The sequence below is a fragment of the Nematolebias whitei genome, chromosome 11 (assembly GCF_014905685.2).
Source record: "Nematolebias whitei isolate Nwh7 chromosome 11, NemWhi1, whole genome shotgun sequence".
Classification (NCBI taxonomy): domain Eukaryota; kingdom Metazoa; phylum Chordata; class Actinopteri; order Cyprinodontiformes; family Rivulidae; genus Nematolebias; species Nematolebias whitei.
Genome location: NC_056508.1, coordinates 7,060,217 through 7,085,098, shown reverse-complemented (window position 1 = coordinate 7,085,098; position 24,882 = coordinate 7,060,217). Strand labels below are relative to the sequence as shown.

At 40.0% G+C, this 24,882-nt stretch overlaps 1 protein-coding gene across 2 annotated transcripts in view; it reads right to left on the bottom strand.

The window, feature by feature from the left end:
- Positions 1-10,558: 10,558 nt before the first annotated feature.
- The window catches only part of LOC119417446 (teashirt homolog 2), a 121,618-nt gene continuing 107,294 nt past the window's right edge, over positions 10,559-24,882 (bottom strand). For both annotated transcript variants that reach the window (XM_037684655.1, XM_037684654.1), the window contains one exon: positions 10,559-14,302. In XM_037684655.1, coding sequence (XP_037540583.1) covers positions 11,265-14,302 — 3,038 coding nt within the window. In that variant the 3' untranslated portion in view covers positions 10,559-11,264. The remainder of the gene's footprint in view (positions 14,303-24,882) is intronic.

Below are 24,882 nucleotides of genomic sequence, written 5' to 3'. Positions count from 1 at the left end.
CACGAATGAGGGAAAAATGGAGCGTGACATCAATAAGTGGATAGGTGCAGCGTCGGCAGTGGAGCTGGCGCTATATCGGTTTGTCGTGGTGAAGAGAGAGCTGAGTCAAAAAGTGAAGCTCTCAATTTACTGGTCGATTTACGTTCCTACCCTCATCTATGGTCATGAGCTTTGGGTTGTGACCAAAAGAATGAGATCTCGGACACAAGCGGCCGAAATGAGTTTTCTCCGCAGGGTGTCTGGGCTCTCCCTTAGAGATAGGGTGAGAAGCTCGGTCATCCGGGAGGGACTCGGAGTAGAGCCACTGCTTCTCCACATCGAGAGGAGCCAGTTGAGGTGGCTTGGGCATCTGGTTAAGATGCCTCCTGGACTCCTCCCTGGTGTGGTGTTCCGGGCACGTCCCACTGGGAGGAGACCCAGAGGAAGACCCAGGACACGCTGGAGGGACTATGTTTCTCGGCTGGCATGGGAACGCCTTGGGATTCCCTTGAAGGAGCTGGCCCAAGTAAATGGGGAGAGGGAAGTCTGGGCCTCCCTACTTAGGCTGCTACCCTCACGACCTGACCCCGGATAAGTGGAAGAGAATGGATGAATGGATTGATGGATGGATTATTTTGCCATTACTTTTTTGCAGTGCCTGTCTTTTAGCAAAACAGCTAATGAACAACTGAACATATTTTAATTAATCTTTCAGGAAATAATTTACCAAAGTTCCTTTACAACTGATTAACTTTGAGAACCACATCACTCCCTCATTACTTGGCGGTTCGTTTTTCGCAGATTTGCTCTATCACAGTCTTTTGTTGTTGTGTATAGCAGTCCAAAATATTGTTCTTTTTTTTATACACATTTGTGGACTGTACAGTAATATCACTGTAACTCATGTGGATGTGAAAGAGTTGACAAAAAATAAAAATAATATGGACAGGCACCGCCATTTTCTAGTTTTCTTTCATTCAGCCTGCAACTGTACTGTCATTGCCACTCAGACGGACTACTTTTCCCTCAAATCAATGCTGTGCTGCAACTGTAGGGCTTCTGAACGCTGTTTTCTGCCAAACAGTATTTTTGCAAAGCAAAGTCATGACTGCTGAAGCGGCCTTTTCATTTGAAAATTTAATTCATGTCACACAGAAACGTTTTTTTTTTTAAGCAAATTCAACTTTACAAACGTAAGATTCAAAAGAACATGTAAATCATGTGAGGGCAAGTCTCTTTAAGAAACAGAGCATTGACCCAGGCACTCATTGGCCGTCAGCTCTGTTTTCTCGGTCACTGATTGGCTCAGTTGCGTCACCTGTTTTCCCGGCTGCTGATTGGTAGTTATCATCTGTTTACCTTCGCTCTCTTTCAACTAAACTTCAAGCGTTACTACTGCGTTATTTTCTAAACGTTTAGTGCGATCAAAAGACTCTGACGCCAAACCTAAATGCCAGAAATGCTTTGCAACTGAAATGCTTAGTAACCCGGGCGCTGATTGGCTCAGTCATTGTCAGCTCTGTTTAACCTGGCCGTTGATTTGCTGTTACAGATGCAGATGGGTGCTAACACTAGTAGCACCATTTTTTTTTATCTCCACTTTTTTTCAACTGGACAGCTCCCAAACGTTTGTGTTCAAATGTTTCTGGTGGCAAACTGACACGCCAGTGGAAGATGCTGACCATTAAAGAGAAAGTGAAACTTTTGGACAAACTTTAAGATCACAAAACCTATGAGGCTGTTTCTCCTCAGGCTTTCGCTCAAGGCGGTCGCTCCTGCTCTCCCTCCCCATGTTCTCCCTTTCCCCCTGTTTCTGCTCTCTGTGTGTCTCAGAGCTCCTGGTACACATCTCCCAAACGAAAAACACTATTATGGCTCTGACGAGCTGGACTTTCAACGAAATCAACAAAATATTTCAACAAAATTACAGAGTCTTGGAGAACCCTCTTGCCCAGCTGAGACTCACACTGCGGGGTAGGGCTTTAACAGACTACTCGAGTAATAGACACATCGATTCCTAGGACATCTATTGAGTTTTTAAATTTCACGTCGAGTATTCGTAGTGACGTCATTACGTTGCCGTTACGTCATTGGTCACGTCACGTGATCCGTACTGAGCGCGGGCTACAAAATGGATTCCTCCAAGCAGACGGATGAAGCGGAGTAGTATGGAAATATTTCACTAAAGATGAATTTTCTGGTTCAAATACCGTAAGGAAACAGAAAATGAATCAACTTCCTGGCTGTTTGGAGCTCGTTGCAAACCGGTGTTACAGCATATTCTGTGACCACCGTATATTGTGACTGTAGAGGGTGATGTTGCATGAACTGTTGCAGATCACAGAATATGGTGCAACACCAGGTCCAATTGACCGAACCAGAGCCAGCTTCCTCCGACGTTGTTTCACAAACAAAAAGCAAAAAATATTAATCTCTAAACCTATTAAAAAAAAACTATAAACATATTAATCTCTAAAACTAAACCTAATGCGCACCACAGCTGCTGGTGGTGCGGGGTGGTCGACCGCCCCACTGTTTTTAGTTTTGTTTTTGACGTGCCGCATGTTTCTTTCACTTTTGCAGCTTAATAATAATAATTCATAGTATTGGTTTTCTTGTGACTTATTTGCAGTATGATAAATGGTAGGAGCCTAATATACACTACCAATGTTTTGTTGTTTTGTTTTTGTTTGTAAATAATCAATTACTTTTTTTGTGGTTTTATTTATTTATTTGTTTTTGTATCTTGAGATCCTATGACGTCATCAACTACTCGAGTTCTACTCGAGTTTTATTATGTTAATGTCGAGTTTTAAAATTATGTAGTCGTTTAACCCCTACTGCGGGGTACATCAGGGATCAGCTGATTTGCCTCTAAGGTCTCTGTCAGGAGGACGCTGAAAACATTTATACTTTGGATTTATGATAGCAGGGGTTCTGCTATTTGGCATCGGCGGGGCTCTGTTTTATCAACTTAAAGAAGACAACGGCAGCAGTTTTGGCCAGGGCAAGCTTCTGAGTCTGTGTTTGGTTCGTGTTATGAGTACTCAAAATCAGCTGATTAACAAACGTTGGTAACAGCGACTGGTGAGTACCCATTTAAAATTAATATTTTTTAAAAGGTTTAAGAGTTTAGAAAATTGTTAGGAACATTGCAAGAGTGTGGGAAGGGTTTAATACGCCAATATATACCTGTATATAAATACTAAAATAAACTACTACTTCCTACTACTACAGTAAATACAAAAATAAACTACTACTTACTACTACTACTTGTGTACATAATTTTGTTCCATCTCATGTACAACATGTAATGACAATAAATTGCACTTGAATTTGAACTTATCGCGGGTGGACAGTGTCCGGAACACCCGCGATAAATGAGGGACTACTGTAATCCAATTTAAAATGGCTGCTGCTGTGAACTAAACTTAAAAATTACCAAACTGACTAAACCTTAGTGTGTTTTACAGACATTGCACTAAATTAAAGTGATAGTGGCTGAGAATATTTCACAAGATGTGCTTCAAGTGATAGTGCACAACGTCTTTGCTTAAAACTTTGGCATTGATTGTTGGAGTCAACCTTGTTTGTCTGTTAGCTAAATATTTCATCAACCACAGAATGGATGTCAATTAAACTTTCAGAATTCCACTGCTAAAACTTGTTTTCATTAACTAAATTAAATTCAAGATGGCCAACACAGCTAATCAACTCTAGCCAACGCAAAAAAGATTCAGTGAATTTTGCAGATATTAAGCTAAATTTTGATGTTGTGGTAGTTAAGAGTTTTTCACAACACGTACTGTGCTCTGAGCATGAGTATACAATGAGACTATAGATTGAGTCTAAAACTGTTCAAGATTCGACTGGAACAGATAAACTCTGTCACTTTGTAACAAAAGATGATTTTAGGATAAAAACTTTGGCTTGAAAAGTAGCAGGTGACATGCATTAATTCAGGGAATGTTCAGCTCCATTTATTATCTTTACCTGCTTCTTCCTTTTTGGGTAACGGGGGTCACTGGTGCCCATATCCACCAGTCACTGTGTGAGAGGCAGGGGACAAGGGGACACCCTGGACAGGTCTCCAGTCCATCACAGGGACACAGAGAAACAAACGAGACAAACAACCATTCACTCTCTCACCTAGGGACAATTTAGAGTTACCAATCAGTCTAACATGCAGGTTTTTGGTCTGTGGCACGAAACCGGAGTACACGGAGAAAACCCACGCATGCATGGAGAGAACATGCAAACTCCACCCAGAAGGGCACCACAGGATTTGAACCAGTGACCTTGCTGAGAGGCGGCAGCCCTACCAGGCGAACCACCATGCTGCCCTGGAATGCTCCTTATTTTTTTTTTTCTTTTGTCTATAGGTTCTCCTTTAATGGAAAACTTGCCGTTTCATGCTGCTTTATCAACAATTCTTATTTGTACACAGTGGAAATAACTCAATTTAGCATTTATGAGCAGCATTTAAATATTTCCTGCATGCTTACAAAAAACTATAATTTATGTAGCACTTTAAAGACTTTTTGAAGTGTTTATTTCTGAACAATATGTATCATTCCACTTCAGTCAGTTTGATTTTTGAGATTATCCTTCATGGAGTAAATGTAAACAAGAGGGAATACAGTTGTTTAAAAAACCTCATTAACAAATGTTTATTTCGAGCAATAAAACATTCACTCAATGTTTATGGTTTATAAATACTAATTACAAAAAGTAAATGGAAATAAAAAGGGTTGCAAATTAAAATACAAGCCTCATATCTGGCTTGCTGGCAATGATTCAGAAGTTAGAATATTAATCAATAACTCTTTCTGAAGCGTGGCCGTAGTAAGCATCTGTAATTATTAAACAATCATTACATGTGAAGAGCAAAGGGCCAGAAATGAAAAAAAGAGGAGAAATAATTAAACAGCCAATTGTGAGACGGCTTCGAGTCATCTGAGCAGAATTTGGGGGTGAGGACGGACAGACGGACTGTTTAAGATTCTGTAAGTTTCAAAACATCTCATGCATTATGAGTGAAGCCAAGCCCGGCTTCCATGAGTTTAATCCTTTTTGCAAGTGCTTCATCAACCTTCAGCTTTTCTGACAAGACAGAAGTTTCAGCATGTATGATTAATAAGATACAAATGTGCAACTGATATTTGATAAACGACTTTGGTTTCATATTCATGATGTACAATGAATATGCAGCACCAGGGGCTCGGGCCTACTTGATTGATCAAATGTATTCCATTCATCACTTACTTTTGCTTAATTAGCATATTTGGAGCAACACCATTAACAAGGGAGGACTAAGGGCTATTTGGAGGATATGATGTATGTAAGCCAGCAGACATACATGCAGAAGTCTTTGTCTCGTGGCGCTCATGCTTTCAGCACAGAGGATTGATTAGAAAGCAGATTTTTACAGCTTTTTATTAAGCAAAGCCAAAGAAAGCAGCATTTAGATGTACTGTTTTCCACTGCTTTTACATCCCGAGTATTTGTTGAGGCCCATTTGTGAATGAATTTATGTCACTTCATCTTTCGAAGTGCAATGTAGGACGATAAAATGTTCTGATAAGTACTGTGCGAACAGGAGCAGGAAGACGTAAAGCTCTTTCTGGGAGATTTCTGAGAGGGCCGTAATAACCTGGGGACATCAGGGAGAAGGAATGGGAGAACCAGGAGTTAGGATGTGGGTCATTATAGCTATACGTTCTAAAGCCCTTCATTAAACACATGAGCTAGTCATTACCCTGCTGCTGGGTGATGAACATTTTGAACCCCCCCCCTTCCCCCTCCCCACACGATGCAGATTTGAATCCACGCCTGTCTGACAATAGGCCAGAGCGCAGTCAGTAAAAATGTTTTCTGTGTATCCAAGCAGGCACATTCTGATGCACATTTGTCCTATTACAGCACATCAGTATCAGCCGGATGCATCCGGTGAAAACACGAAGCGCGCGCCTTATCTTTATTTGATAGGATTTTTAATGACGGACTGACAGACCTACAGACAAGAGCTACCATCACCTTCGGTCAGCTCGAGGGCAACTCCATGAGAACATTTGATTTTTCAACTGAGCTTTTGTTCAAAAGTATCTTTGAGCTAGGAGTAATTTCATCATGCTTATATTTTGAGTCAACCAGTTAAACATTTGTGGAGCCTTAAAATATTTTCAGGGCAACAAAAATTGCAGTTGATGTTGCTGAGTGCTGATGGAGAGCAGGCATTTGATGAAACAACTGAAACTTGTTTGTTAAAACAAGCAGATAAGATCAAATATTAGCAAAACAATAATTAAAATATGAACTTAGCAAAACCACAAAAAAACAAACAAAAAACAAAAAAACTAAAATTAGCAAAGCTATGTGTAAGAGTTGAATTTAGCATTTGAACTAAAATGAACTAAACCATAGCTAAAAACTGAAATCAACACAAATGTGGCTAAAAGCAAAACTAGATAAGGCTAAAAATCTTAAAACAGTAGCTCAAAGTTAAAATTAGAAAAACCATAGCTAAACCTAAATTAGCTAAATGATAAATACAACAGATAATCTGTAAAATCTTTGTTAAATTTAGCACAACTATAGTAAAAAGTTGGAATTATCAAAACAGTAAATAAAAGCCAAATTAGCTAAATTTAGATTAAAGCTAAAGTTAAACTTAAAATTAGCAAAGTAGTATAAAATAGCAAAACTGTAGATAAACCTAAAATTAGCTGAATTGTAGATAACATAAAATATTTAAAAGTGTTGTTAAAATTAGCATAACTATAGCTAAGCGTTAGAATAATTCAGACTGTAGCTAAAAGCCAAATTAGCAATACGTAGCAAACCCCAAAATCAACAAAACTAGTAAATTAAATTAGTACAATAGCAAAACTACAGCTAAAATTTAAAAGGAGCATAAGAAGTCAAAACTAAAGCTCGTATGCAGATTTCAAAATGAACAGTTTTAAAGGAAACATCACATTTCTATGAAGATTATAAAGAAGTAAATATGTTGTAAAGTATAAATGTTAGAAAAACCGGAAGTCATAGCACACACTTCCCGATCGAGCTGAACGTTTTGATGTATGAAAGAATAAAAGCAGTTTGTAGATGCAGTTTGATGACAAAACACCGTATGGAAGAGACTAAACAGCAGAAAGTATTCTGTTTATTTCACCTTTTTACATTAAAAATAACACCAGTGTTAAAAAATGTTTATTTCATCTAAACCGAACACATCTCTGCCGTGCACGACCCTCAGTTTGTGTGTCTGGTGCTTACAGAAAGCTGACTGTGCTTTGTAATTAGCCATGACACATCGTATAAATGGTGCAATTAACCGTGTTCATATCCAAACATCCCAAATCAATTAATAAAAAGCATACAGAGAATTATGAGCTTATTTCACCTCATTTTCTGCGATGTGTAATCACTGGTATTCATCAAAAGATTCAGAGGAAAGTGTATATTTAAAAGGCTCATACTTTGCATATTTGTCTAATATTTTTTATTATTCTTAATATTAACCCTGATGTTTTTTTGTTTGCTTTTTTTTTTTTTACATATTTTTAGTTAAATTTACATTTTTGTTTATCAATAATAAATCATTTACTGATTTTGACTTATCAGAACAAATTATAATCAGAGAGCTGATCATTTCAGTTCATACACTCAGCATTTTTATCTCATTGTTTTCTGTTCTGTTAGCAAAATATTTTGTAAACCACTTTACAGATTTTATTGAAACTTTCAGGAAATATTTAACGGATGTGATTAACTTTAGTCAACCCAACTTGAGATGGTTGCCACGCTACTGAATTTAGAATCAGAATTCTTTAGATAGAAAAGGAGAAAGACCATGACGATATGATAGTGGTATTTAACAAAAACATTTTTCACACCTTGTCCTTGTCAGGACACAATTTAAGACATAAAAAAGTAGGACGTACAAAATGACCAAAACAGTCAATTCCAGATTTCTTTCTTCTTTCAGCTGCTCTCTTCTTCCCCTAAAAACACTCAGAGGACTAACCCATTGGTGTTCGTACTGTATATAATGTTAATTTAACAACTGCCAGGACTGCTGGGTGTTCATTGTTTCCAGGTCATGCTGAGTCCATAACATCAAACCTAAACAAGCTTTGAAATCAAGCTAGTGCAAAGTTATGTGTTTTTATAAAAAGGTTGCAATCTGAGTTTGTAAAATCTGAATGAATAAACACAAACAGTACTCTCGTCCTCTCCTCTCTGCAGAGCCGTCTGCTGTGGCTTAAGAACAACGCCGGCTTCAATTTAAAAGAAGTTGCTCCTCTAAAGCATAATGGCCCTACAGACAAATCAGAGATCCATTGGCGAAGAAAGGCTCTAAATAATTTATAGCTTTAATCTGCTCACTGAGGTGTGTGGTCTTTGACAGTAATTATAAATGCAGGGAGAAATTATAGCTGAATACTTTAACTGCATTAGGAGTCATCTGATGAACAACGTGATTGCCTGCTCATTTCCAACAATAGGGGGCAAGTCGGTGTCACAGCATCAAATCACCGCAGTGCCCATGTGCTTTTCCCCATTTACCATCAAATGTCAGTTGCCTGTTATAAAACAGAGATTTGATGGGTGGTGGTAATTGAGGACTTGATTGCTTGAAAAGAGATGAATTGCATAAAATGTTTATGAATTTAGAAGGCAATTATTTTTAATAGCCTTGAAATAATAGAGCTGGAGGAAATATGTTTAATTGTTATGATAGTATCTTGCAGCAGCAGCAGCCGCGTTCACAGGGAAGCAATAAAGTTTGACAGGAGGATAGATCTTTCAAGTGTATCTAAAAGTCATAAGGTGAAAAGAGAATTGTGATGGTGCTCTTTGTCTTCTACAGCCAAGGTTCTCTGTGGACATAAAAACACAACGAGACAGATATTTCAAACTGAAGAAGGTTTTTGGGTATCACTTCATTTCTTAGATCATAATAATTGGTTAGTGGAAATAAATCTGCCATCTTGAACCTAAAATGAAGAAAATAGGAAGTTTCTTTGTTGAACTGAAGCCAACATGATTTATCTACAATTTAGACTCCAGTTCACACAGGTGACCAAAAGGGGCCAAAATGGGGTAAAGGCAGGTCAGCCGACCTGGGACCCGAAAGTCCCAGGTTCAGTCCCAGCCATTCCCACATCGTGGTGTCCCTGAGCAAGACACCCAATTGCTCCCCGGGTGCTTACATAGCTGTCCACTGCTCCACCTGGGTGTATCCCAGGTGTGATGGATTAAATGCAGAGAACTAATTTTGCCATTGTATGGGAACATTCATTGATGACAACAAATAGCACTTATTAACATCTCTCTGTGAGCCAGGCAGGCAAAGAGGCCAACGAGCCTCCACTTTGCGTGCAAGTAGTTCCAGTCTAACCTGCAGCTGAATCTGAGGACGCTTCCAGGCCTCTCACGCAGTTCTATAAAGCATGGAACGTCGACACTCCAGACATTTTAGAATTGATAAATCCTCTCGGATGGAAAGTGAAACATCTTCAGCTTCAGAATAAAAGGCCAGTTGTTTTTGGTTTTTAACCTTTTTCATCATCGTTCATTTAGAACATTCTTTAAATATAATATATGCTGGCCTTTGTACAAAAACAGGCTTCCTACACAGGCTTGAAACATTCATCCATCCTTTTTACCCGCTTCTTCCTTTTCAGGTCATGGGGGTCACTGTGCCACTGTGCGAGAGGCAGGGGACATCCTGGACAGGTCTCCAGTCCATCACAGGGACACATGGAGACAAATGAGAGAACCAACCATTCACTCTCTCACTTTCACCAATTTTGTTACCAATGAGTTTAACATGCAAGTTTTTGGTCTGTGGGAGGAAACCCGGAGTACCCAGAGAAAACCCACACATGCACGGAGAAAACATCCAGCTTGAAACATATAGCATTTGAGTACAGGAACAAGAAACTGTATGTACAATCTTGGATATTTACTCTCTAGCTGGGTATTTTTCACTTTGACTATGTTGAATAAAAAAAAAACACAGTCACGATGTACACTTTTAGATCTTATACCGCTGATGTCTTTTAAAGAGATTACTGTTTGTAATAGTCTATGAAAATGTATCAACTTTAATCAAATAGCAATGTGTCTAGGCTCATGCATAAAAAAGTATGATAAGGTGATAAGATTCTGATCAGACAGTATATCACCTACACACAAAAAAATTGCATATATTTTATTTAAAGCTGAAATAAAACAGAGAAGGATTTAGGTATAAACAATTCATCTAGCACTCCAGAATTGTTAATTCTCTAAAGAGGCATTGAAAAGCCAAAGTTGTTTAAAAAAATGATCATAATCATTTTACATAGGCATAAAAATTATTCAAAATTTTATAAAAAGCTTGAAAATTTTAGTCAGGACAAATATGAAAAATCAAAATGGGAAATATGTAGGAAATGTGAAATTAGACATGCTTTTGCAGGTATTTTTTTTAACCTAATGTTTTCAGTACCGATATTTTTTTGAGTTGTTTAGACATGAAAATGAAAAAAAAAAAAATTTAAAGCACAAAAAATACAAGCCATTATCAAATGTTAACTCTTTATTGGAATAAGTAGAAAAAGGTGCAGGGATCACAGGTATTATCTGTTTTGTTCTTGTTGTTGCATGAAACAGTTTTTTTTCTTCTAAAATATATTTACAAGTGAAATATCCTTGTTTTCAAATCATCTAATTGTTTTTGAGCCATGTACAGAATCTGCATCTAAACTGGTGATTAAACATTTATTAAAGTGCTTTTTTTTTTCTTCTATCATAGCAACACAAAACATTTTTACATGGAGATATACTGTACAGGTCTGCGTGTGTGTTCTCATGTTTCAGGCCGCCTGCTTTAACAGCTGCACATCTGTGCAGATGTACTGCATCACAGAGGTCATACAAGTGGTTCAATTAGTTCATTATTTTGTCCTTAAAATACAATTGAAACTTGACATATACAAATAAATAGTAGTCATAGCCAGGGTTATTGCATGCAAACATCAGCAATAATTTTTCTTCAAGCAGTAATACATTTCATTACTGGTGGTGCATTTGAGCGGGGTGCAAAAGGATCTCTTAGTGTTTGCTCACACTGCTTCTAACCAGTGTCTTTGCTGTATGCCAACATTTGTTTTAAAGTCATGATGATGCACACTACACAATGCTAACTGAAAACTGGTTGAAATATCTGACCCGTGTATTAAATTGAAAAAGGAAGAAAAGGAAAAGAATGGCCAAAGTAACAGAATGAACCCCTACTCCTTGTCCATTTCAACATATTGTGAATGGTTATCTGGGGATTTGCTGTGAGTTTTACTCAGATGGAGTTTGACTGCGTGATTACTCGCAAATGTCCGACAGCAGAGCTTACATTTGAACTTTGCGTCAATGTCGTCATCTGTGGCCAGAGCCTCAGTGGCTCTGACACTAAGAGCCTTCAACATTTCGGGCTCCTCTATCTTTGTTTGGTGCTCTACGGGCATTTTGCACATGTCTTTGATTTGGAACCCAAGGTGGGATTCCAGATGGGAAATGAATGTTGTGGGTGACCTAAACTGGGAGGCGCAGTCATTACAGTAGAAGACTGGGTGGCCTGTGTCCATGTTCTTTAGAAATTTGGTCCCTCCTGTTTTTCGCAGTTGATATTTTACATTTGCTAGCCAGTGGCTTATGGTGGTCATTGACAATCCAGTGAATTTGGAGATGTGCATTCGTTCCTGGGGGCCAAGGTCAGAGAGCAAATACTTTCCCTCAGATGTCTGGAAAAGGCTAGAGGCAAACTGAGCCTGCAGGATGAGGAGATGTCGAGGATTCCAGTTAGACTGTCTACCTTTGCGCTTGTGGACGGAGTAGACCTCTGCAGACACATCTTCGAAGCGTCGCACGTCAGATTCAAGCTTCATGGTTGGAATCCTTGATGGTATAGATGGCTTTGGTGTGGTGGCTTTTGGGAGAACTTTAACCATGTCTGCAATGTCAGACAAAGCATATTTCTGTGACATCGGTGTAGAGGGATGTAGCAGCAAAGAGGTTGCCTTGCTGTGTTTTGATTTTGTTAAATCTATTGGCTGGTCATCACTGATCAAGAGAAAGGGATTATTAGATCTATTTCTTACAGGACTTCTGAGCATTGAAGATGGTTTCTCACTGCTACGGTTAAAATCAGCAAAAATAGACTGTGCATGTGCAGATATTTTATCTGCTCTTGAGTTATTGGGCTTGTTTGCTTTGCCCAGGTGATTGTTCAGAACTGACTGTAGTGCACTGAGAGGGTTTATACTGAGATTATCTGGAGTGTCACTGAGAGGTTCTGATGTAGTGCTGCGTCCATGGCTGGCAGCAGGGCTCGGTGTCTTCCCTCTGTCAGAGAAATCTGGGCTTAACTTCTCTTTGATCGTTTCCCCCTCTTCATTCACACAGTCTGTATCGAGCTTTGAAGAGGAAGAGGAATCATCCTGACAATCGCTGTCATCATTCTCCAACAGATCAAACTTTATATTCTGACTTTCTTTGCCATCGCTAATGCCATCCTTTTCTTTTTTGATGTCCACATTTTGATGTATTCCCTGGGGAGTCTCAACTCCCATAGTACTGTGGTATAGCTTTCCCTTTGGGGCAATTGGCCTCAACTTGTGGTTAAATGTCTGCTTTAGCTGAGTAGGGGGAGATGCAGAGAGGGGGGTATTTTTTATGATGCCAGATAGCTGGTAGGCAGCATGAATACTTGGGTAGGCACTCCAGCTTGGTGTTCCTGTTTGAGCTTTATTGATGGCAGATGCCACTGTATTGGCCAAAGATTTAAGAATGTCCCCTCCACCACCTGACTCTTGTTCAAGGTCCTCTTCACGGAGATATGGGTATTTAAAAGCCCCATTGCTCGCCTTTTGATCCTCACTCTCTTGTTTGTCTTCTTTAGTTTCGGTTTCCTCTGTTTTGTCTGGTGTTCCTTCCCACTGGCTATCCTTCTCAATGGTCCCAGGGGAAGGGTTTATTGGAGACACCTTTTCTCCCTCACTATCACTGGCAACAGGCTCAGCTATGCCTTGGATCTTCTCTACAGCCAGGGGATCAAGTGCTAGTTGTTTGCCCTTTTTAGAAGCTGAGTTTGTGACTTTGATGAAGTGTCCAGTGACCATCATATGTGTGGTGAGTTGCTGAAGGGTGTCGTGAGAGCTTCCGCACTCCATACATTTGAGAATCTGGGACTTGCATGTTTCAAATTGCCAAGTATAACTTGCGCCATTCTGATATCCATAGCGATTGTTGTTAGCATTTGAAAGGTTGGCTGTCCGCTGTGCCTCAGTGTGGCTAGATACACCAGTGGTTGAGTCTGGGGAGCAAGGTCTTGTTGTTTCAAAGGCTCGTTTCTTCACTGGTGGCAGTAATTTTGGTGTGATTACAGGGATTGGCTCTTTTAAAGGCACTTTTTGGTAATGCTTTGTTTTAATCATATGGACACTCAAATCCTGCAACGAATCAAAAGAATGGCCACAGAACATGCATTTCAAAACCTTCTGTGCATCCTCTTTCCCTTCCATATCTTGCAAATTTCTTTTTCTAGATTTGGATGATGAAGCTGTAGAGTTACTCTGTTTGTGGTTGTTGTCTTGATAGTGACCTGTCTTGTTCATGTGGACAGTCAGCTCCACTAAGGTGTCATAAGCTGCACTACAATCCTTACATCGAAAACGGCTGGCTCCTGTGAACACTGAGCCACAGGGTTTGGTAGTTTGCCGGTATAGGTGGACAGAGCTAAAGAGGTTGGGTTTGGATGCAGGTTTTGGGGAGAGTGTCTGTTGTAAGGTTTTTGAGAGTGCATCCTGATGCCAGTCAAACTCACTCTTGCTGCTTCCATTGGTGCTGTCACAGTTGGCTTTGCTGGCCTTTCTGCCCATTTTAAAGTCCATTCCAATTCCCGTCCAATAAGAGTCAGAGAGAAAGTTTGCATAAGCTGCCCTCATTTTCTCCAAACTACTGCCCATCTCCTCTTTATGCTTTGAGCTGCAACTTTCTTCATCCCTCTGGCTCTCAGGTGGCGAGGAGGTTTTGAAATCTGAGAGTCTGTCACTGCTGTCGCTAAGACGTGACTCCAGCTCTGCCTCCTGATTGGAAAGGACACTAATGGGAGAGTTCTGGTTGCTGTATGTGTGGGTGCTCTTGTTGTCCAGCTCTTTGTCCTCTGACACCTTGGGGCTGGTCTTTTCTGAACAGTCCTCTTCAGTTTGAGTGTCATTCTCAGCATCTTCTTCAGTGATGGAATCCTGAGGAGCAGCCTCTTCATCAGGCATGTACACTAGAAAAGGCAGAGACAAGAAAAAAAAATGAATTAAAATACAGTGTGCCTAATGTCATTTTTATTGTCACTATAGCAATTTTTTAAATATGCATTACTGAGAGACTCCAAGCAGATTCAAGTAGAATGTTTTGAGATGTTATAATGGCAGCTGTTTGATTCTTTGGGAGCCTGGAGAGTATAAGTGCTTTTACTAACAGCTGATGGTGTAACTGCTCCGTTTGATTCATGACAAGCCATTGACCTAACGCTGTGTCCAAGGGTTTCCTGGCCTTCAGTTGAGATGTTTACACCAATCACTGACCACTGAGTGACAAAAGGAAATTGATTCATCTGGGGCCTGTTAAGTGGTATTGCAAATGACCTATTCCACAGTGATTATGGATACTTCAGAAATGTAAGCCTTATGTTGTGGACTACATCTCACCATGCCTGAAGCATCATGTGAGGAATAAATTTACATGAACTCAGCTATTCTAATGATCCACATCAATCCAGATGGAACTTCAAAGGCTTGACAGAAAAAAATAAATAAACGAGAACTCATTACAACAGTGAAAAGTTTAGTTACAATTAGACATTTTTAATATTCTGTAACTCAACTTTAGGAAACTGATTTTGTTGACAGCAATATAAAACTATGTTGCAGATGTGCAAAAGCTGGTTAAGAAGCAGATCCAGTTATAAGTCACAACCAGACTATTATACCAAATTTCAAAAGATAACTGGCAATCTGTCAGACCATTATATTTTCCCTGGCAGTCTCATAAAGAGCAATTACTTCTTTCATTATTCATATGTTTGTTCTCTCAACTCTTGGAGCACAAACATTATTGCTTCAATTAACAGATAATTAAACAACAGAATTTCTAATTGACACATTTCCCATCATCCAATTAATAAAAACTCTGAGTCAGCATAGCTTGAATTTCATCTAGCTGCAGGGTTTGCTTGATCTGAGCACCTCTGTAGAAGATTTAAACAACCTTTTTTCAATATTTCCTGTAGATTATTTGAAATCTAGCCATCTTTTAACCCACATCAACATAATCACAACTAAAGTTTTACACTCTTTGAAGACACCCTGAAATATATTTAGTTTGTCAGAGTTGTCACATATCTTTGACACATTTTCCACCTCACAGCCATGCAGGAAAATGTGCATTTTAGAAGAGATGTGGCAGATGTGCTCCCTGTTAAATATGAATAAGACATAACAGCCCTGTCCAGGCACTTATGCGTTTCATGTGGTTAATATTTCTCTTCTGAATAGAAAGCACTCCAAGAGGGGTTGACTGCAGCCGAGCACTCAGGCGTCCCACACTGGGCAGCCCAGAAAACATCTTCATCGTTTTTGCTTTCTGAAAATAAGACATTTTTGTATCAATATTTCACAAGTGCCTTGAGAGAAACCCTGAAGATGAACTGCTCAACGGTTAATGGATGGGGAAGAAGAACAGAGTTGGACTTTCCAAAAAAAACAGAGAATGGGGCTGGGTAAAAGAGAGCGCACGTGCGCACACATGCACAAAGAGCCCCAATGTGTGACCTTGCTCTACTGAAGTGGGATGTTTTGATTGGCCAGCTGAGATCAGTGATAGCACCCAAAACACCCTTGATGCTAAGGGATAGAGTTGTCAAGAGCACAGAGGTATGTTTTATTTATACTCATATATAGTATTCACAATGGAGGGAACATAAATAGCCATGACAAGCTCTCAGTTGATGTCTTCTCTCTTCAAAGTTATCACTAAAACCAAGGGACTGGTAAGAATGTTCACCAAAGAGGAAATATGTCCTGTCCAATGTAGAATGAGTGGAAATTGCTCATTTTTATGATAAGTGATAATTTCCAGAACAGATTATACTACATATCTTTTTGGTTTTACTTATGAGTAAAATAATTTCACAGAGAAGGGTAGTGCTTTTCCTGGACAAAAATAGGAATAACATGATTGTCCTTATCTTGGTATTGGAGGATGAAATTGACAGAGATTAACAACTGCCCTTCCTCTTGTTCTGGGCCTTTCTATCAGATGCCCTGCGTAGCAGACATCCATAGGCACCAATTAACCTTCTGGAAGGGACCGCTCCAAGAAACCTGCATGTCTGACTCTGCTTCTCACACCATTTGTAACAGTGCTTTGCAAGCTTTTGATCTACCCTGGAGCTTCAGCAATTCCCAGCTGCATTGCTCACTAATACAAAAGTAGATTCAAAGACGGTGGCATAGATCACCTATATAAGATCCAGCTGAATATAGCGCAGAACCAACTGGTAGGCTGCACAAAACAGTCCCCATTTGAAGTGTTAAAATGTGTGCATAATTTTGTAAGGCAAAAGTCAACAGCCACTGCATTTACCTGCCACAAGAGAAGGAAATGCCTGCTTTGAAAACGAGACCAAGTAAGAAAACTGTGAGCCTGACCGGCCATAGAAAACAAGAGGCTGGCATGCTTGCCTGAGATTTAGCATGTCATAAACTGCTGTAAAGCCTCCAATCTGTGTCATGACAAATTTATATCTTCAGACAGAGATATGCAAAGGTCAAAAAACCTGAGGTGTCTATCATAAATCAGGCAGTTGAAGTGTTTATAACCTTTATCCGTTAGAACAGACTCTTGGCATAGCAAAGCCTGGATTTACAGAGGCTGCAGCTTATTCCAGAGCCAAAAGGCTTTTGTTCCTACATCCAGAGAGACTAGCTATAACTGCATAAAAATTACAGTTTCATGGCACCATTTCTAAACCGACTGATGCTAAAAGGCCTACATGACAACATATTTATCTCTCCACTGTAAGCATTAGTGTCTTAACAGACCACAATCCGCTCTCACTGGTTTGAGTAAGCCTATTCAAAATGTGCCGATCACTTATGAAAGGTATGTGGCAGCTGAGAAACGGTTTTCTGTTTCCAATATTAAGATGCCAGAAGTTTTGTAATGGTGAGAACATAAACATTTATCCACTGAAAGGTCAACATTTCCTTCATTAATCTGACAAGCCACAGAGAGTTAGCAGTTTGACGAGCTTAGCTAACAGACAGCTGCAATCCCTGTCGCAGGACTCTGTGAGTAGCTGAGGTAACACTATCTTCAGAGAAGATTGGGTAATTCATAGGTGCCGGTGACAGGTCTGCACGTCGGTGCCACTTTCCCCACTGCTCGCCAGTTGTCTCAAGCTACAGTTTTTGCTGCGCACAAATCAATATCTCTTTTTACTTCTCATTGATTGCCTAGCGGTGGGACCAACCTAAGCAGGACTGTTATGACATTTCTAGATTTCCCCCTGTCCTTGGAACAATCAATTACACGAGCATGGCAATCAAAACCTCTTTGCAAAATGAACCTGCTCCATGACATTTTCATCTCCCGGATTTATGCCATGAGAAGAAAGAAAAAAAGAAAAGAAAGGGAGAGGAAGAAAAGGAGACCTGCTGGATAGGCAGAGCCCACACCAACAATGCAGGTCAGGATCAGTAAACGCTCTAAGCTGTCTCACAAAACACAAGATTGTGTTTCTTCTTCCTCACGTGGAAGCTAAGTCCCAGTTAATTGTATCTGTATATTCAGATATTTACTCATAGCGCTCATTTGTTGATATAAATAGGTGTGAAATGTCAGTCAAAAAGTACTTGGTGCGAAAACAAAAAAAACAATTCCAAACAAAGTTGTGAAGGCATTTTCTTTTCAAGTCACCCTGATGCGATTTCTTCACTGAGCTATCATTAGAATGAGAAACACATGCCACCAGATGTAATATTTGACAGCAATATCTGACTAACAGTGAGAAGTGCAAGTCACGATCAAATGGATACATTGTCAGACATCCTGATGATAGGCTTGATGACACATCTGAAGTTAATTTTGAACTGAATCACATGAGAAATGGTAGGAACCTAATTCGGAGCCCCGGAGCCATCTGTAAGGATCTGTAAACACCTCTCTCTTCATTGTTCTCTGTCAGGAAACAGGCTTCTCGAGCCCAAGGACACTGCAGCGAAAAGACGGAACAATCTCACTCAGCCTGCTCTCTTTGACAGAATGTGTCTGGGGGTTAATTGATATCGCAAAATGAAATAGTTTACGACTTGCTTTTAAACACGAGTGTCATCAGATCGCATGTGAGGCATTCTGTTCTCACACCTCTATGCTAAATGGTTATAATGATGCACTTCAAAACTGAATAGATTAACCAAATTATGTTGTTCAGATTTTATCTGCATGCCGGAACATTTGGATAAAGAATAAAAATAAAATAAAGATGAGATCATGTAAAATGGGTTTTAAAGCAGGTATAACCCCACAAAAGTGGTTTTGTTAGATTTGTTCAAGGCTTTGACTACATGAGACGAAAACACTCTCATAGTTAATTTTAGTATGCATGGAGGAGATGTTACTTAAAGCACATTACGTACTTCACTAAACACAAGCTATTCATGCAGATAAATGCCTTGCTTTCATACACCCTCAACTTTAATATTTAATGCTCCAATATAATCAAATAAAAAACTTGCAGCTTGCAAAAAAAAAGAAACATGGACAACTTGAGGACAGATTGTGAACACAACAAATGGCACAATGTGCTCAGATGGACCTCGAGCCAGATTAATATGAAAGGATCGCAAATATGACACCATATCCTGCCATCTGGCTGTTCATTTGGGCAAAAATGATCACAATAATTATGGCAATTAATCAAAAGTGTTTTCACAACCAACATTCTGTTAACTAAAAACACAGAGAACCCTGGAATGCACAATTAACACAGCCATGAGCCGTGCTCACTTTGAGTTATTCTAGAGTAATTTTATGCTATGGGACAAAGGTGGGACTCTTTACGAGCCCCATGCAACACGATGAATAGATGCTAATTGTGGGATACACTGAGCCACCTCAGACTGACTGCGAAGCCGAACTCCACAAGGCCCTTCTATCTGTGATGTCAGTGAGCAACACTCCTCCTTTTGATGCCTACTAGAAGCTTCTGCTCAGAGATGCATCAGTCGGCCCTCAGCCTAATTGGAAGTGAGCGGTGGGAGAGCACCGCAATCTGCACCCAGCACCCAAGTCATTACTTTGAACGTGCCTCTGCCACCACATCACGTGCCGCTGCCTGGTGTTGCATCCCACCAAAGGGACTATTATCAGCACCGGAAGACAATATTATGCATCTAACCATCCCATCCTGTTTGTACACTTAAAATTAGCAACACAAATGTGTTCGCTGTGTGAACAGAAACTTGAGCGGGGTCATACTTTGGTGAGAGAATTTTTTAAAAGTGTTGAGTTAAGAATAATCTGAAATGCAACACCTCACTTACTTTCAGTGGACCCCCAACATCTGCAGGTTTGTTTGTTTGTATTTGATAAAGTTCTTACAGATTTCCAAAATATTTGTCATAGTATAGAGAGCCATATTCAATATAGCACATTTTCCAGCGTATAAGTTGTACCTTTTTGCCCAGTTTGCACACCCTGCAACTTATACGTTAAAGCGACTTATTTGTGTTTTTTTCCCCATATTTATAACCCAATTTTTGGCTGAAATCTGACAATTTCATTCATTCTGACATGAGAAATATTGAACAATACCATTTTCAACCACTAGAGGGCCCTCAACTAATATGGCAAGCCAGGTGTCTCATTAATATGTAAAAGTGGCTATTAATGAGACAGTTGGCTTGCCTTACCAAGCCACCTTCATCTCGCTCCAGAACTCCTGGAGCAAACATCAAATTAGCTGCATTTCACCACACCACCTAGGAAAAATGAAGCTGATTCGACCATTAAAGTGAATTAATTAAGAAAAGGTTCAACTGAGACACACCTTTGCTATAATTTCAAGCAAACAAATAATTATTCTTAGCGTTAATCTTGTTAAATTCTTGTTAAGGTCCTCCTGTGCTTGTGCTCCTGCCATTTGGCAACCAATCGATTTTTGGCACAACACCGGCCCACATTTCTGGGTTGTCAGCGGTGATGCATTATAGATGCGACTTATACAGCAAAGCAATGTATTTACGTATTTTTCCACTTTACTAGACATACTGAGACTGATGTGACTTATAGGGCAGTGTGACGTGTATGGTGGAAAATATGGTAGTTAAAACTTGATACTGGCACATAAACAAAACAAAGCAAAACAAAAAATCTGCACTTTTCTAAATCGAAGTCTGCCAATTGTTGACTTCAGGATATTTCATTCTCATTATGTTACTTAAAGTCTTCTTCTGCTGCCTTTCATTTTATTTCGGTGATTGTATATCTTTTTTCTTTCTTTAAATTGTATTATATTTGTTGTTTGGATGAAATGAAATGAATAAATAAAACATACATACATACATACATAAAGTCAAGAACCACTTCTTGTACACAAAACTCAATGGCCACATTCAAAGTGTATCACATAAAAAAGTTTTTAAACCACTAATATTTTTGTCATCCCAGGCTCTTTATGAACGAATGCAAGATATCCCTGAAACTGTGTTTTGTGAATACTCTGGATATTTTTTTAATACCATTTTCTTTCATATATTCTTCTCTACTTATATGCTTTCTGTTACTGTTTACTGTTGTCTTTGTTGTCCACTGTTGTCATCACTCTTTGTCAAAATCAGGTCTCTCTTGTAAATGAATCCCTGAGGCTCAATGAGACTGACCTGTATAAATAAAGGCTGAATGAATATAGAGAAAGCACAGCCAGCCATGGCCTAGCTCGCAGTGGAGGCAATATTTGTAAGATTTTCACGAACAATGAATGCTCCAGCCAACATTTTTTAAGGTAATGTTGTCTTGAAATAAATGTTCATGATACATCAGAAGAAACCACAGGTAAGAAACAGCCTATCGTGGGCTACAGAGGAAGATAACATGGTTAATTAACTGGCCACCAACAGCCTGTCAAGCTCCAAATTTTACTTCACAAAGCAGAGAATGGCAGGGAAGTACAATTAAAACTTTACTTCAGTACTATAAATAAATGTAACTGGTATCAATTCAATACAATGCTTTCCACATTTTCTATATCTGCTGAAAATAAAGTTTATACATTGGCATGCTGGTGTTTCAGTTGAACGTGTTCATTTTAAAGACAGCCCATCCGTGTGTGTGTGTGTGTGTGTGTGTGTGTGTGTGTGTGTGTGTGTGTGTGTGCGTGCGTGTGTGTGTGTGCGCGTGTGTGTGTGTGTGTGTTGTACAAGCAGTAATAAACATACTGAGCACAGCATGACCATCTCCTGTTTCTTCTCTTTTGCTATCAGGCAAAGTTAAACATACCCAATTTCATAAGTGCGTAGGAGAATGTTACATCTGAAAAAGCATAAGGCTGTTCCTAAAAATGTCTGATAAAGTTCCAGCTGGTGGATCAGAGGCAGGGTGGTTTCGGCTACACTGTATTTCCCAGAACTGGGAGAGGAGCGTCTTCACGCCGCTCCGGCACTCTGTTTGTGAAGAGCCCATGACACCGCTCTCCGGGAGCGACTTGATGGGGTCTGATGGTTCCTTTCTGCAGAATAGCAGTTTACCCCTCGTTCACCCATATCAGAGAGTGAACCCATCATCTTGCAGCATGCCACTCGAGCGCTTGAAGCTGACCAGTTGAGCAAACAGGGCGGTACTAATAAAAGACCATCTTTCTTTTGTTCAAATTTCCCTGATTGAATGTCAGTCAGGAATGTTTGCGTGGCAGCAGGGCAGAAAGTGGGCCATGGTTTAAGGCAACACTGCCTTGAACAGATAAGGCCTTTGTTCTCATTTTATGAGATACTGAGTGAAAGGTATGATAGCCTGTAGCCGTCCAATGTGCTGTTTATTTTTCATAGCAACTAAATAAAGAGCTTTTCAGTGACTGTCTAATGCTTCATACATTTCCTTCATCATTAGATTTTGTTAGATTGGTGCATCTAAGCAGCAAAACTATGATTTTAATATTCTTGAAATATTTATTTGCTTGTTATTTAATTCTATTATACTAATGTACAATTTTTATCAGCCAGCCTCCTCCGCTCTTTGCTGTGTGTGCCCTGGGAGCAGTAGATGTATATACAGTGCTCACAGAGCCTGCATCATAAACTTTGCATGAACCCTAAACACTGGCTCCCCCAAACAACAAGGCCCTCCATCAAGGTCAAGCCTTGATGAAACTGATAGTGCAGCTGGAGGAGACTGTGTGCATTCTATTAAAACTATCTGAATTTCACAAAGTCTTCCCACCCGCTCTGTCCCTGTATGGATCTTTCATTAGAATCTGGATGAGCTCCAACCAAAGCTTTCCTTGTACAAGCAGTTTTATACAATTTTCAGCAAAGCATAGCATTTTTCCCCATTTTTTTTACATTCTAAGTTCATTAATACTAGATTGCTACTTTTTCCCTTCATTAAATACAATGAGGCTACAGAGGGAATTCACAGCTGAAGCTTGGTACTGTCAGATTCTTAAGAGGGGGAGACCAAAGGCTGCTTCATGGCAAGCATAAAGGGAGCGAAGCGAGCCAGCCAAACCTGGAGCTTGGCGGGACGAGACAACAAGCGAGGCAGAAAAGCTTCAAAACAGCCAGCTTTCTCCGTATTCACATTCATTTTAATGGCAAATTTGTTGTCAAGTGTCCTCTAAGAAATGATTAGGGCCCGCTGTTTTCTGCAAAGTGCAAACTTCTGGATTTGCCTGGTGCGCCTTGTCACTTTGACAGCCCATTCTGAGAACAATGGCTGCCCAAACAGTGAAATGTGTTGGCACCCACTAGTTGAAAGTTTCCCCTCAAAACAGGCTTTCTGCTGTTTGTTGGTATTCTGCTGTGCTGATATCTCGATGTTGATTAGAATGAAAAAAGAAGCGAGAGAATTGGGCTCCCCAGAGGAGGCACATCAAGCTTTGTACGAGATTGACAGTGGCTCCATTGAGCCAATTATTTGTGTTCATGAGACCTGTTTCTATTAAAACTGGTTAAAGACTGCAGTCATTGTTGGGGTGTCTGAATTAAACTGCTTGTGGAATTTACAAAAAACCCCAACAGCATTTAATGGCAAAGCTTCACACTTAATGGTGCTTTTACTACATGAAATAATCACTGTTGTAATACTGTTTCCATTACGTGTTAAAGTTGAGTGCAGGACTTTTCAGGCTGAATGCATAAAAGGCAAATTATCCTCAAGTCTACTATATATATATATATATATATATATATATATATATATATATATATATAAAGAATAAATGAGATTCAGTGTGCCATATGTGGTGAATTAATGCAGCACTGCAAACACATCAAAGCTGGTCAAATGTTGCTTGTGGAAAAAGTGAGCGCAACATAATATTTTCCTTATCGCTATATCCTCATTTAGCCCACAAGTCGACGGCATGACATTTCTCAGGTGTTCAGCTATAATGGAGGAGGAGTAGGCACCCTCCTGCAAGACGGGCACACAGCCTTTTTATTCATTGCATGGGAGAAAGTGGTTAATTTATTGAAAAGAAGGTAGGCGGACGAAGCAATGGAACGGAACTGATACCCCGCGTGGTTGTAGGTTGTGCACTGAGGGGGAGGAGATGCATGAGGAAGGGGTGGGTGTGGAGGGGAGAGAGGAGGAGGCTGAGGGAGGCGGAGACCAAGGCGACAGAGGAACGGTTAATGGAAATGAGTGACAGGCTTTCAGAATGATTTACAACGGGTGGCGCTGCGGCAGAGCCGGTGCTTGATGGATGATCCTGAAAGACGGAGACGAACCATAAATCATGTCTTTGAATCATTGACAGAGATAAAGGAGGGGGAGAAAAAGCAATGGCATTGACGTTCATTCTTCCAATAATGTACATTGACGAGTTACACTACGGAGCCTTAATTAAAAAGTGAACACGGGTCTTCTCCCTCTCTCGGCTTCTCTCCCCCCTTCCCCCTGCACCACCAGCTACACTCCTCCATCCCTCTTTTCTCTCCATTGCGATATCAATGGTAATTAAAGATGCAGCGTCCCCGGTCCATGTCCCACAGCCACTTCCTCCAGCTTCCAACAGCAGCCAGATTAGATAAATGCTGTGCTAAAAGATAATGTCACCCTTCAACAATATCAGTGAGAGTTTGGCTCGTTTGTTTTTACATTTGCACACTCACACCAACTGCATCGGAGAGAAAAAAAAGGGTTAAAAAACTGAATGACTTTATGTCTTAAACTAAACTCACAGATAGTCCTTAGTATTGACCTACAACAGCACTCAGGCATATGAGACTTCTGAATTCATTCTCCCAACATCTTACTCTTAAAAAATCTTGCTGCTCTGCCTTGAGTGCAGATGGCACTTTGATAAGCAGGAGGAGCCCTGCAGGAGAGCGGAGGCTGAATGAGTGGCATTCCACATCAGCTGAGCTCCCTTAAAGTGCACACAATAGAGCAATGAGGTGAAAGTAATCCTAAACATCTGTCTTGTGTGTTCTACACGCACAGGCTGTTTGTTCAAGTTCTAAGAAAAACATTAGCGGGGGGGGGGGGGGGGGGGGGGGGGGAGAAAATAATAACATTAGGGTTCTTTTACACAAGGGGAGAAAACGGGCCTGCGTTTTTTTGCTCCTCGGTTCGCTGACAACG